This window comes from Hippocampus guttulatus, chromosome 20 (genome assembly GCF_054856545.1).
Source record: "Hippocampus guttulatus isolate MCC_2025c chromosome 20, RoL_Hgut_1.0, whole genome shotgun sequence".
Lineage (NCBI taxonomy): Eukaryota > Metazoa > Chordata > Actinopteri > Syngnathiformes > Syngnathidae > Hippocampus > Hippocampus guttulatus.
This window is the reverse complement of record NC_141280.1, coordinates 11,470,436-11,485,101: the sequence shown is the minus strand read 5'-3', so window position 1 is coordinate 11,485,101 and position 14,666 is coordinate 11,470,436. Positions and strand designations below refer to the sequence as shown.

General features: G+C 43.4%; 1 protein-coding gene across 2 annotated transcripts in view; it reads right to left on the bottom strand.

Moving 5' to 3' along the window:
- Nucleotides 1-6,174: 6,174 nt before the first annotated feature.
- Nucleotides 6,175-14,666, bottom strand: part of LOC147188056 (uncharacterized) — a 32,822-nt gene continuing 24,330 nt past the window's right edge. The window contains exon 3 of one of the 2 annotated variants that reach the window (XM_086100513.1): nt 6,175-8,338. In XM_086100513.1, coding sequence (XP_085956639.1) covers nt 7,503-8,338 — 836 coding nt within the window. In that variant the 3' untranslated portion in view covers nt 6,175-7,502. The remainder of the gene's footprint in view (nt 8,339-14,666) is intronic. The other variant, XM_086100514.1, reaches the window with a different exon arrangement.

Sequence of the window (14,666 nt, the reverse complement as noted above, 5' to 3'; positions counted from 1 at the left end):
TTTAGTGCGCTGCGCCATTTAAAAATGAGCGGGAAAATGAGAAGCATTCCGCAGAGAAGGAAATGACCACGACACGAGTGCTATTTGCGTGTGTGTGTGCGTGTGTGCGCGCGCGTGTGGATGTGTGTGTGTGTGCCTGTGTGTGTGTGTGTGCGCGTTTTTGAAGTGGTGTGTGTGTGTGTGTGCGCGTGTGTGAGTGTGCGTGTGTGTGTGCGCGCGCGTGTTTGTGTGTGCGTGTGTGTGTAACTTTTTTAGTCTCCCTTTTTATTTTTATTTTTATTTAACAGGATCAATATATAAGTCAAGTCAAGTCAACAGTATTTATAGAGCACTTTCAAACAGCCATCGCTGCATACAAAGTGCTGTACATGGAGCAATTTAACATGCACAATAATCAGTAAGACAAATCGGTAATAAAGGCGGTAGAAAGCACCAAACAGTAAAACCAAGAACAAATCTAAGTCATGCTGAGTCGAATGCCAAAGAATACATTGCCTTTTAAAATTTGGATAATTATATGCATGTAAAACATCTAGCTTCAGTGTATTTGCAATTTTTGTCCCCGGCAGGCTGGTACCATATCATCCCCTGGCTTGAATATTCTCAACAGATGGACACGGCGTATTGTTACGCTTGCAGACATTTTAGCCCTCGTAATATTGTTTTTTTCTCATCACTGTAATGTTATGACTACAATTTCAAAGTCTGAAGAAATAAAAAGTCAAATAAGATTTCGAATCTGTCTTTTTAGCCCTGGGTTGAATGTGCCCCCCCATCAAAACCCCTGGCCCCAGCCCGGCCCCCTCAGTGAAATTGATCCAGAACCGCCCCTGCAAGAGAGTCAGGCTATGTTTTGAAACCCATACACTCGGTTTACAAATATAATAATAATAATAATACATTTCATTTATAAGCGCCTTTCAAGACACTCAAGGACACTTTACAACCAAAACAAGAATAATAAAACCACAGATAAAATTAAAAATAATAAAACGAGGGATGAATTGAAACTGATTATACGATTTTAAATAGTTGACGCCGGCAAAATCCTTGACTGTGTAAGCTTATGTTATATTCTTAATTATCATTTTATGTTTGACCATCATATTATTTCATGTTAAGATTACCTAAATTGCATTCTGTTCTTTAAAATTGCCGAGACATGATTTTATGTTGATAGATTCTGATTGGCTGTTGAAGTTAGGGAAAGCAAGAAGCGATTTTAGCTGCGAAGAGTGTGTTCTCGAACGTGCTGCGGTGAAGGTCTTTTTTCCCCTTTCAATAAAATTGCATTCAAAGGATTCCATATCTCCTTTTGCCGTTCGTAAAGTAGAGCCATCCATTAAAAAAAAACAACGAACCCCTCAATTTACAACTGTACCTCCTCCGTTAGTCATGACCAGATACTCACTAGATTGTTTTCTTTCAGTATTTGAGCTGAAGGAGGAGTGCTTTGCTGACTGCAAAAGGACAGCATTATCAAGACGTTTCACATTTTAACTTGCTTTTTTTAACACTAAAAATATATTCTTGATTTCGGCATTCATTTATCTACACACCTGGTTTATTTGAAATTTTATTGCTTCCACCGGTATTTGGTTTTGGTTTCTAGTGCAGCTTGTGTTCACATGGTGGTCTCGATATGTTATTGCTGCTGATATGTTATTAGAGGGTCGAAAGAAATACGGGATTCTTTCAGAAGGTTGCAATGACCAACTCTGACCAGCAGAGGACATATTGCTGTGCTCGGCCAATGGCTCTCGCATTTCAGAGCCAAGACGAGGCATCTCCCAGACAGAGCTGAAGAGCGAACTTTGTGAACACATTATCAATATTTTTTGCCCCGATATCCCAAAAAAACAGTCAAAAGTTGCAAGATTAGGAAAATAAAAAACACTCATGTGAAACAGATTTCGAGCCGTGTCGATGCAAAAAAAAAAGTATAAGGGTGACGTGGCATTCATTTATCTATCTAAATTTGGTGTATTTAGAAAATATTTTTGCTTTCACGTAAGTATTTGGTTTTCGGTTCGAGTGCAGCTCAGGTTCACAGAGTGGTTGTTTTATGTTTTTGCGTATTTTTGGAAGGTAATAAGAAATCATATGGTATTTTTGCAGAGGGTTGCCATGACCAACTCTGACCAGCATAGGGCAGCATGCAGCGCTTACCGTGCGTGACCAAATGGGTCTCTCGCATTTCAGAACGAACTAAAAAAGTTGCAAGATCAAGAAAATAAAAACACTCACGTGAGGGGTGTCAATGCAAAAAAAAGTGTGATGGAGGCCCAGAGGCTCTAAGGAAAGCTCCGCTTCCCCGAAAATGTCAAAAAGTGATCAAATATATGTGTGTACATACAATTGTGTGAACATGTCATAGACTAAATATGCGCTACAACACGCTCAACTTTTGTTCCTAATCAGCTTCTTATTACTGGTTACGACGCGACTCTATTTACTTTCATTGCCGCAGCTTCACTGTGCTTTAAACTGTGTGGACGCTGAATCTCTACAGCGCGGACGCTGGGCGTCTCGAGAGTTCAGTGTAGGTTGTCCCAATGCATTGAAACGAGACGAGTCATTGGAAAAATGCTGGTTTTGTCCCGCCCACCAGACGCTCAGCGCCTCTGAGAGTCTATGGACAGTGGGCGTGTATCGGTTGGCCCGGATGCTCAGCTTTTCTGCATGATGATTGGATGATCTGTCTGAGGCTGAATCTCTTTTAGATTGACAGCAAAACATGCACAGAGACACAAATGTTTGTTTGGTTTTCTTTTTCTCTACACCCCTGGAATCGACTTGGGACCAGTCCCTGATCTACTGGTCGATCCTGATCGATGTAATGGTCACCCCTGGATGAGACTTTTGTGGAAGACTTGTTTTCGTTGTAGTGAATATCGTTGCGAGGTAAGAGCAGAGAAAAAGATGTATAACGGAACAGGAGGACTTTACATTTTCGGGGGAGCAGAAAAGTGGGAATAACTTTCATGCATGAACATTTTCTCACACTAGGGGGTATTTTTGCTCATGTAGGTTTCATTGTAGCGGAGTTTCCTGTATGTGGAAAAGCGCCTTGACCTGTTGAACCCACAAAAGTTTGCCAGAACTCCGGCAGCCTTGTGGTTGTGGCGGCGGGTGCATCCTGCGGGAGTTGAGGCGATATGGCCGAGGAAGACACCCCTGGTTCAAAACTATATTTCACTGTAGAATCGTTGGATATTTTGTGTTGTATTTCTCAATACAGGATTAATGCTTCAATATGTTCAAAGAGGAACTCAAGGCCAAGGCCAAGTGAAAGTTTCAAATGATCAACCATATACCACAAGTAGGAAAGATAATACATCAAGTCGAAGGTCTAGAGCAGGGGTCGGCAACCCAAAATGTTGTGAGAGCCATAAAGGACAAAAAAAACCAAAAAACAAATATGTCTGGAGCTGCAAAAAAATAAAAGCCTTCTATAAACCTTTACAATGAAGGAAACACATGCTGTATGTATCTACATGAGCTATATTTGCCTACTATCAAAATGACTAAGTTTGCTATGACTACATGATTAGCCTTCATGATTAAATATTTTTTCCCTGCAGAGCAGGTGTGCCCAACCTTTTTTGACCAAATATCTACTTTTCGATCAACCAACCAACCACGATCGACCCTTTACCGTACACGCACGCATACACAGCACACTTACACACGCATGCCTACCCACCTTCGTCGAGATCTGACGCAGAGGCATGGGATGCACTTTTTGCAGCGTTTTAACTGTCGTAGCTCACGTGTACTGTTTTAAAAATGCTTCTCTCCAGATTCTTCTTGCCAGTACCCTTGGTGAATTGTACATGAAATACCTTTTGTTCTTTTTTGCAACAGCCGCCTGCCTTGCATCCAGCCCTACTAATAGAAACGTGTGTCACAGGCTATGACGCACATCTTTGTTGATAGAAACATTGAAATGTAATATTTATTCAACACATTTCTACAGCATTGGAAAACGTTAAGAATGTTTGTGTCATGTTTTTACTCCTACAGAAACCATATTAAAACAAAAAAAATATTTCCCTCCCACATCTTTTTCCATTTTCAAACAGTTTTTATATAGCTACAGAGAGGCACTAGATGGTGCTAAGGAGCCGCATGCGGCTCTGGAGCCGCAGGTTACCGACCCCCGGTGTAGAGCCTTTGCAGCAGCATCTTGCCCTGAGCAACAACTCTCTACCAGTTCAGTTCATCATGCAACCACCACTTCTGGGGGCAGAGTGAGTCCTGTCACTGAGAGGCCATCAGGATGTGATAGAGACATTTGTGCCCCTTCCAAATGTGCCTGCTCTTATCTTTGTGAAAGTTTTTGAAACATTAACATTGACAAGTTAATGTTAAGTGTTCATTTTTGTCAGGAGTGGTGCGGGGCCTGGGGGGCATTTCAAAGCATATATGCTTTGTGTTTGTGTATTTGAGTTCATTTTTGGAAGTATTTTTTGAATATAAATTTTGTTTAGTCCACTCTGCTTCTCCTGCCTCCCTGCTTTTTGGGGTCCTCGACCGTCACACCAAATCATGACAGAATGATCCGACTAGCAAATGGGCACCGTACGACCAGAGGCCTGATGCCATTTCCACCCGTTCCAGTGGCGCACGTTCTCCGGCAGAGGTCCCCAACCGCCGGTCCGCGGACCGGTACCGGTCCGCAGGGCATTTGGTGCCAGGCCGCACAGAAAGAACTTGCCTTAATTCCGTTTTATTTATTTCGGAATACGAAAGATGTTTTCTTTTGAAAAATTACCGGATTCTCCGTTACATCCGTCTGTGTCACGCTTGACTCACGTCAAACCACACTTCTCCGTCACGTGACCGATTAGGCTAAAAACAAAACGTTGGAGGTCGCAAAATGAGTTAAAAAACTGCTGGAGATCGCAAATGACGGCGGACTTAAAAGTACGTTCGAGACAACTGGATTAAAGTTATGGCTGAATACTCTGAGATCGCCACAATAGCACTGTTGCTATTTCTGACATCCTACCTGTGTGAGGTGGGGGGTTTCTGCAGCAACGGCGACTAAAACAAAATTACAAAGTAGACTGGACATAAACCACACACTTGAGGTGTCATTGTCTCCTATTACCCCGAGATGGGACCGTCTAGTTGCAGAAAATCAAGCTCGGGGCTGTGGTGAGTCGTCATTTTCATGCACTTTGAATTTGCGTTGTATCGTATTTTGAAGGCATTAAACATTAACATAGCGATCAGTATTGCGGCCAGATTAGATGCTCCTTGTGTTTATTATATTTCGAAAACACCACAGTTTTCATGCAGCTCATACCATATTACTTTGTTGTATTAATCCGCCCCATCTTAAATGCCGGTCCCTGAAAATATTATCTGACATAAACCGGTCCGTGGGGCAAAAAAGGTTGGGACCCCTGTTCTGCGGCATCCAACACATTCCAGCAGCGCAAGTCCTGTGCCCACCAACATTTCCAGTGGCAAACGTCCCGCAGCCGCCACCTGTCCGCGTTACGGTGGCGCACAACCCGCGGCCGCCATCCGTGTCCGTTCCAGCAGTGCACGTTCCAGCAGTTTTTCCAGTGTACTCCTGCAAGTAATTTTTTGTTAGTACATTTTGTCCTGCCTCCGTATGTGGAGTTTGCATGTTCTCCCGGGGCCTGCGTGGGTTTTCTCTGGGTACGCCAGTTTACTCCTACATTCAAAAAACATGCATGGCAGGCTGATTGAACACTCAACATTGTCCCTGAGCGTAAGTGTGAAGGTTGATGGTTGTTATCTACGTGTGCGCTGTGAGTGGCTGGCAATCAGTTCAGGGTGTCCCCCGCCTAATGCCCGAAGACGACTGGGATAGCCAAAAGCAATGAGGCATTGAAAGCTTGCTTTATTGTTGCTGAAGAAATTGCCCATGCTTCCAAGCCTTTTTCAGGAGAACATTTGGTGCATGTTAAAGATCAGTGTGCAGATGTGTTGGGCGGGCTGCATCTCCTCTTCTAAAACCTAAAAACATGACCATTTATTTGTTACCGAAGTCAATCTTTATTTTGTTATTTATAGTCAATTAAATAAGTAATACATTCAGATTTATGTTACATGAAGGAGTAGTTATATTGCATTTAATTATATTAAGTTACAATTAATACAGCCATTTTGCTGATGTAGCCCTTGGTGAAAATGAGTTGGAGACCACTGCTCTGAATTGTCCGAAGGTGTGAGAGCGGATGGTTGTTCGTCGACATGTGCCCTGCGATCGGGTGGCAACCAGTTCATGGTGTACCCCGCCTGCCGCCCCAACACAGCTGGGATAAGCTCCAGCACGCCCGCAGCCATTTATAAAAGAATTTGGAGTCTTTTTTGCTGACATCGGAGCTCGGACCTCTCAGTTCAAAGCGGCGTTCAAAAACTCCATTCTGACCATATTTGAGACATGTTAGAATGAATGTCAACATTTAAATACAGTAATCCCTCGTTTATCGTGGGGGGTCACGTTCCAAAAAGAACCAGTGAAGAGTGAAATCCGTGAAGTAAGATTAAAAAAAAATAAAAATAAAAAAGCAAGAAAATGTGAGAGTCAGACCAACATCCGCCACTGATGCAATGAAACCAAAGACCCAAAATTTGCAAAGGTAAATTTGGCAAGCTGTACAGAGACAAGGTGCGGAGACTGTTCACGTCAGTCAGGGCCTTAGCCAATCAAGATGCAGAACGTAATTCACTGTTTAAAAGCATTTTAAAAAACTGCACTAAAAAAGTGAACCGCGTTAGAGCGAGGGATCACTGTACAAGCAAACCTTCTGTTTTGGGGCTCCTATTTTTATATCTCACTGCTGGAAAAACAGTCATGAATCTTACCGGTATTGAGGTAGGGAATTGAAGAAGACTCAGCTGATCCAAGTTTTTTGAGCACAGAGAACTTCATTGGCCAGCAAGCAACAAACATTATCAAAAAACAAATTACATGGTTCCATCACACATTTTATGACAAAATGGATGATGTCCATTTTATTCAGGATCGCATCCAATAAAAGACAATTAAACACATATCACAACACGTGGGGTGCTGTACAGTCAAGGACGGTAAAATTTAAAACAAAAAGAAAAAAGGAAACAAATAAAAAAACTAAGAACTAAATCAAACAACCACATCTCCTCTGAAAAATAGTGAAAACAAACTATATATAAAGACCACTACTCAAAGCCAAACACAAACTAACTAAAATGAAAAATACAAAAGTATTATGTTGGCGATAAAGCAAGATTTTCTAATTCATTACGACCAACAAAAAAAAACAACCTTTTCAATACACTCAAGGAAAAGTACATGAAATACAATCAGCCTTGGTGCACGGACTCATGAAGCCTGCTCAGATGAGAGGTGAAAATTTCATTCAGAACTGTTCATCTCTCACACTTGTGATTATTAATCTGATATTTCCACGAGAATCTTTGAGCACAAATGGAGTAGGCAAAAGATTTCTCACCGCTGTGGGTTCTTATGTGTATTTTTAGCAGGAAAAAGGTTTCTCATCGGTGTGTGTTCTTGTGTGGTTAATTAAGCTTCCTTTCCAAAAGAATCTTTGGCCACAAATTGAGCAAGAAAAAGGTTTCTCACTGGTATGCATTCTTGTGTGGTTAATTAAGCTTCCCTTCCAAAAGAACCTTTGGCCACAAATTGAGCAGGAAAAAGGTTTCTCATCGGTGTGTATTCTTGTGTGGTTAATTAAGCTTCCCTTCCAAAAGAATCTTCGACCACAAATTGAGCAGGAAAAAGGTTTCTCACTGGTATGCGTTCTTGTGTGGTTCATTAAGCTTCCCTTCCAAAAGAATCTTCGGCCACAAACTGAGCACGAAAAGGGTTTCTCACCAGTGTGGGTACTGGTGTGTGCTTTTAACGTTACCTTACAAGAGAATCTTTGGCAACAAAGCAAGCAGGAAAAAGGTTTCTCACCAGTGTGGGTTCTTGTGTGTCTTTTTAAATTTCCTTTATGGGAGAATCTTTGGCCACAATCGGAACAGGCAAAAGGTTTCTCACCACTGTGAGTTCTCACGTGTCTTTTCAAATGACTCAGATAAGTAAACGTTTTGCCACACCGAGGACATTTCCAGGGTGTGTTATCAGTGTGACATGTCAGATCACCATTAGACTCTTCATCCTCATTAACATTTGATGTGTTGTCACCATCTTTCGTGCAAGGGTGCTCTGGCTGCTCCTCTTTTTGAATGTTCAGGGCCTGCTCCTCCTCTTCCTCCTTTAAATGGGAGACCTCTATGCTGTCCTCTTCCTCTTTAATTTGAGAGGGCTTTGCATCTAGCTGCTCACGACAAACATCTTTGCTGATATCTGCAAGAACACAAAAACACCCATGGAATTATGGTTTATAATTGCAATGAAGGTGATTCGGAGACCGAGATGCGTTCAGATTACAACTGCCATTACCAGCATCAGATATTAGTGGTGGATTTTTTGTTTCTTGGATCATTTATATCCATGGTGGTGGTTTATTATGTCATTTTTTAAAATCCTTGGTTATGTGTTAAAAGACTTGTCCAGAGTGGTGACATTGCACATTTTTGAGTGGTGGAAAAGTCCAGAGCGCAAATTCTACCACGTGCTTTTCACCTGTCGTGGGGCGTTTCTGAACCCTGAAAAATCATTTATCGCGGTATCAGTACATCACGTTTTTTCCCCCAATGTACTGTATTCAAGAACAACTCAGAGGTTTTGTCCATGCCTGTAGGATAGGCAACGGGCACTCATTCAAGGCACATGATTGGTTTACGGTGCGACGTTGACCAATGACAGCACGAGTGGAATTATCCCGTGAGCTGATTGGCTGCACATCTTCGCAAAACCCGCCGAGTGTCACGAGACACTCAGAAAGCCTCGTGTCACGTCACGCTGTTGATTCTCTGGCAAACTGTCTCTTCTATTTGCTCTGTGCGCGGCAGGGACAGAGAAGGGGGAGGCGTTGAGAGAGAGAGAGAGAGAGAGAGAGAGAGAGAGAGAGAGAGAGAGAGAGAGAGAGAGAGAGAGAGGATGATTGGGCTTGTCGAAAAGCTGCAGCAGCACATCTCTCTTTGCCTCTTCCTCATCAATACTGATTAATTGTCTTATCATAAACACGTTGGCTGGGACGGGATAGCTGGCAGGAGCAAGATGGACACCGTCAGAGCGTAAAGTGAGAGCCGCCTTCGACGCCTCGCTCAGAGAGGAGTGCTGAATGTTAATTACCGTATTTTCACGACTATAAGGCGCCATTAAAAGTCTAAAATTTTCTCCAAAATGGACAGGACGCCTTATGATGCGGAGCGTCTTGTCTATGCGCTGAGTTCCAAAACCTGACTGACAGCCGACACGCTGTTTATATAGAGAAAAGGCGGAAGTGACTGTGGACAGGCATGCGGCAAAGAAGTCGGCCAATCAGTGAAGGGTGAGCGTGTATATATATACACATATGGAGAGCGAGAGAGAGAAAAGGCAGATGTGAGTGAGGACAGGCATGCGGGGAAGAAGTCCGCCAATGAGTGAAGGGTGGGCGTGTAAGTGGACGCTAAAGGTACGCCCCAAGCAGGTACCAACACCTGTATAGAGTGTGGCTATGTGCATTGTTGCAAAACAACTTCGGTTTTGGTTTCTAAGAACCCCCGAAAATAAATTCTACAAAGAGACACGCCTACGAAGCTCAGTTCAAACTTCAAGCCATCGGTTATGCTTTTGGCATGCGTGCCCATCTCACAGCAGCGGTGAAAAACCAAGTCAAGCAAATGAACTCTGAGCTTGCCGTTATTCCCGGAGGCTTGACTAAAGAACTCCAACCGCTGGACATCGGCATCAACCGGGCGTTCAAAGTAAAGTTGCGAACGGCATGGGAACAATGAATGATCGATGGCAAACACAACTTTACAAAGAGTGAGAGGCAGCGCCGGGCGAGTTACGCCACAATTTGCGAATGGATTGTGGCTGCTTGGACGAACGTGTCTGCTTGCACTGTTGTTTGAGTTTTTGGCAAAGCCGGCATCATTTCTGTGGAGCCACATGGCAATGAGAGTGACTGACAACGAGAGGGAACACGGCGTTTTTGATGGATTACCGGTACTTGCACAATTGTTCAATTCTGATACAGAGGATGAGGACTTTGATGGATTTCTGGGTAATGATTGATCGAAAAACGTGAGTACATTGTACGATGGCTAAATAAAATACAACGGAACTTAGTTTTCCGTTGCCTTTTTTAAAACGTGTTTTTAGCTTGTATCTGTATGTCTTGGCATGCTACCGTATGCTACAAGCTAACGTGTTTGTAGCGTGCGCGCATGCATGCCGTATGTTTAAGCTGGCGTATGTTTTACCACTTTAAAATTGCGCCCAATAATACAGTGCGTTTTGTCTATGTGTAAAATACAGAAATAGCACCCATTAATGAGACTGCGCCCAACCATACGGTGCGTCGAATGGTGGTGAAAATACGGTACTGTATAAGATTTTATCATTAAAGATTTAAGTAAATACATGTACTATTGTAGTCTTTGTTTCAAATAAGTGAAATATAATCTCTGTTTTCATGTTTTAAACACGCTGCTACTCACATACACTAACACAAAAATTCAACCCTCCTTCACGGTTTTTCAATGGGCCGGGTCCCCATAAACCTCGACAGTGTATGTGTACACACACACACGCATGCACGCACACATTATCACGTAGACACACACATATATATATACTGATATATATACATACATACATATCCCTCTCTCTCTCTATATATATATATATATATATATATATGTGTGTGTGTGTGTGTGTGTGTGTGTGTGTGTGTGTGTGTGTGTTTGTATGTCCATCCATTTTCTGAACCGCTTTGTCGACACAAGCCCAGTCTCGTCCATATTAAAAGTTTGCTGGGGAAGATATTCCTCGGCCTTGATGAGATTTTCAAACTCAACTTTAAACTTTTCGGCAGCTGGCTTGTCTGAACTGGCTGCCTCCCCATGACGAATCACGGAGTGTATCCCACTTCTTTTCTGAAACTTTTTGAACCATCCTCTGCTTGCTTTTTTAAAATCAAACTCTTCAGGAGCAATGCTAGGATCCTTTTGTATCAAATCTCCATACAATTGTCTTGTAACAAATTGTATCTTGGCTAAGACTGTCCGAGGCATAAAAAAACTTGAAATTTTTGGTCGAAAACCGACTTGGTCGAGAACAGAGACGTTCGAAAACTGAGGTTTGACTGTGTGTGTGTGTGTGTGTATATATATATATAGATATATAGATATATCTATCTATATATCTATATATATATATATAAAAATAAGAGTGGCTGGACAGCTCAGTTGATAAGGCATCGGTTTGGCGTACGGGAGACGGTGGTTCGAATCCCGCTTGGGGCAAAAATGAGCACATAACACCATCCAGTGTGGGTCCTTGGGCGAGAGACAATAAAACGAATGACATGCCGGCTCAGACGTCGCCCGGCCAAACAAGGTCTGCGTCAGGTGCTGGGGAACCAGAGCACCTTGATGAAAAATGGGCAACCGGAACAAAGCGGAGATGGGCGAGATGCAATAATATGGCTCTGTTGGAATGCTACTACTCAAGCAACCCTAGTCAGAGGGGTTACATGCAGAGAATGTGGGCTAAATGGTTACTTCGAAACCCACAGTCACGGTTGACCACGAAACAACCAGTAGCTCAGTGTTCCAACATCCACAAACGGCAACTGCTGTCACAACTTGAGATTGATGAGGTACAACGCAGGTTCCATGGTGAAGGGCCCCAGGCTGCCAGATCAGAGGAGGAGGTCATAACAGAGATTGGGAGGCAAGCCCCAATGAATGCAGATGATGGGATTGGGAGGCCAGCCCCAATGAATGAAATGCTGAGCGAGGCAGCAACTGACCTGAAAGCTAAGACCATGGCGAGAATGAAAGCTGGGCAACCTAGAAACCGATTAAAACGGCTATGTGAAGTGCAACCTGAAAGTCTCATGGTAAGTGTGAATGCAGCACTGAGGGCAATCCCTACCGTAACGATCACGGAAACCAATGAGCTGATATACGCTTCAGCATCAGTGATCCTAGAGATGCTTCGTTATAAGAGCAACCATGGAAGCCATGAGATACGTTACCCATCATGGAAATGACGGTTGGAGGCTAAGATCACGGCGGCTCGAAAGATGTGAGTCAATTGATGGAGGCCCAGAGAGGTGTAATGAAAAGGCCGAGACCCGAGAGGTACATCCAGATGACCATACCTGAAGCACTCGAAACTGCCAAACAAAGGCTCCAAGCCTTGGCCAGCCGCCTAAAGCGGTACACGAAAGAGAATGAGGCCAGACGAATAAACAGGCTGTTCGCAACACAACCTGCGAAAGTGTACGCTCAGTGGCAGGGTACTAACAACAGAGCTGACCCACCAAGACTGGAAACTGAAAGGTACTGGAAAGGCATATGGGAGAAGGAGGTTGCACATAACAGCAGTGCACAATGGCTGGTGACCCTGAGAGAGGAGCACAGCAACCTCCCTGAACAGAACCCAGTTACCATAACAGTGGCAGACATACAGGAAAGAGTCTCAGATATGAAGAACTGGACAGCACCAGGCCCGGACATGGTCCACACCTACTGGCTAAAGAAACTCACAGCACTCCATGAGTGCCTAGCAGCACAAATGAACCAGCTGCTGAGGGATGGGACTCACCCCGGATGGCTAACCGAAGGGCGAATGATCCTGATCATGAAGGGTCCCTCAAAGGGTGCAGTCCCATCCAACTATCGGCCAATAACCTGTCTCTCCACAACATGGAAGCTCATGTCAGGCATCATTGCGGCTAAGATAAGTGGACACACGTGAATCAATACATGAGCGAAGCACAGAAAGGCATTGGTAGAGATACCAGAGGAGCCAAACATCAGCTCCTGGTTGACAGAACAGTCGCACAAGACTGCAGGTCCCGACATACCAACCTGTGCACAGCCTGGATGGATTCCAAGAAAGCCTATGACTCGATGCCACATACATGGATCACTGAATGCTTGGAGTTGTATAAGGTAAGAGCCTTCGTTGCGAACTCAATGAGGATGTGGAAAACCACACTTGAAGCCAATGGCAAGCCACTTACCCAAGTGTCCATCAAATGTGGTATATACCAAGGTGATGCACTCTCCCCACTGCTGTTCTGCATAGGACTGAACCCCCAAAGCCAAATAATCACCAAGACAGGCTATGGATACCGCCTCAGAAATTGAGCTACAATCAGTCACCTCCTCTACATGGATGACATAAAGCTGAATGCTAAGAGCAAAAGGGACATGGACTCCCTGATCCACACAACCAGGATCTACAGCAGCGACATCGGGATGTCATTCGGGCTTGAGAAATGTAGTCGGATGGTGACTAAGAGAGGAAAGGTAGGCCGCACTGAAGGGGTCTCACTCCCTGAAGGATCAATAGCAGACATTGAGGACAGCTACAAGTACCTCGGTATACCACAAGCCAATGGCAACCTCGAACTGGCAACAAGGAAAGCGGCTACGGCCAAATACCTCCAGCGAGTGAGGCAAGTCCTAAGAAGCCAGTTCAATGGCAAGAATAAGATCCGGGCAATAAACAGCTATGCCCTGCCAGTGATCAGATACCCTGCAGGAATAATAAGGTGGCCAAAGGAAGAGATTCAGACCACGGACGTTAAGACCCGAAAGCTCCTAACCATGCATGGAGGGTTCCATCCCAAATCCAGCACCCTGAGACTGTACGCAAGCCGAAAGGAAGGAGGCCGGGGACTAGTGAGTGTGAGAGCCACTGTCCAGGATGAAACATCCAAGCTCCATGAACACATCAAGGAGAAGGTTCCAATGGATGACGTACTCAGAGAATGTCTCAGACAATGGGGAACAGAGGATGAGATGCTGGAAGAGGGACCATCATGGGAGGACATGATGCTTGCTTTAATATTGACATGACAATAATAAAGCAGATTATAGAATATGTAGTGCGACCTTTCACGCACATATGCAACCTGTCATTCAAAGCTGGTATCTTTCCATCAAAAATGAAAATTGCTAAAGTTATTCCAATCTATAAAAGTGGAGAAAGACATCGGTTTACAAATTATAGACCAATATCACTACTACCACAATTTTCAAAAATATTAGAAAAACTATTTTCTCGCAGACTTGATAGCTTTATACAAAAGCATGCGCTGTTAAGTGAGAATCAATATGGCTTCAGGGAAAAGCGGACCACCTCAATGGCAGTTATGGAGTTTGTGGAAGCAATAGCCACTAATATAGACAACAAAGAATTTACTGTTGGGGTTTTCCTAGATCTAAAAAAAGCTTTTGACACAATAGATCACAGTATATTATTGAAAAAACTAGAAAGATATGGCATTAGAGGTGTATCTTATAAATGGATAAAAAGTTATTTAGAAAACAGATATCAGTACGTGCAACTCAACAATAAAAAAACGAATCAACTGAAAATCACTCACGGAGTTCCTCAGGGGTCAGTGCTTGGTCCAAAACTATTCATCTTATATATAAATGATATCTGCAAGGTCTCAAAACAATTTAAATGTGTCCTATTTGCTGATGATACAACTTTCTACTGTTCTGGAATAAACCTGAAACAGCTCCTGACAACCGTAGAAAACGAATTAAACAAA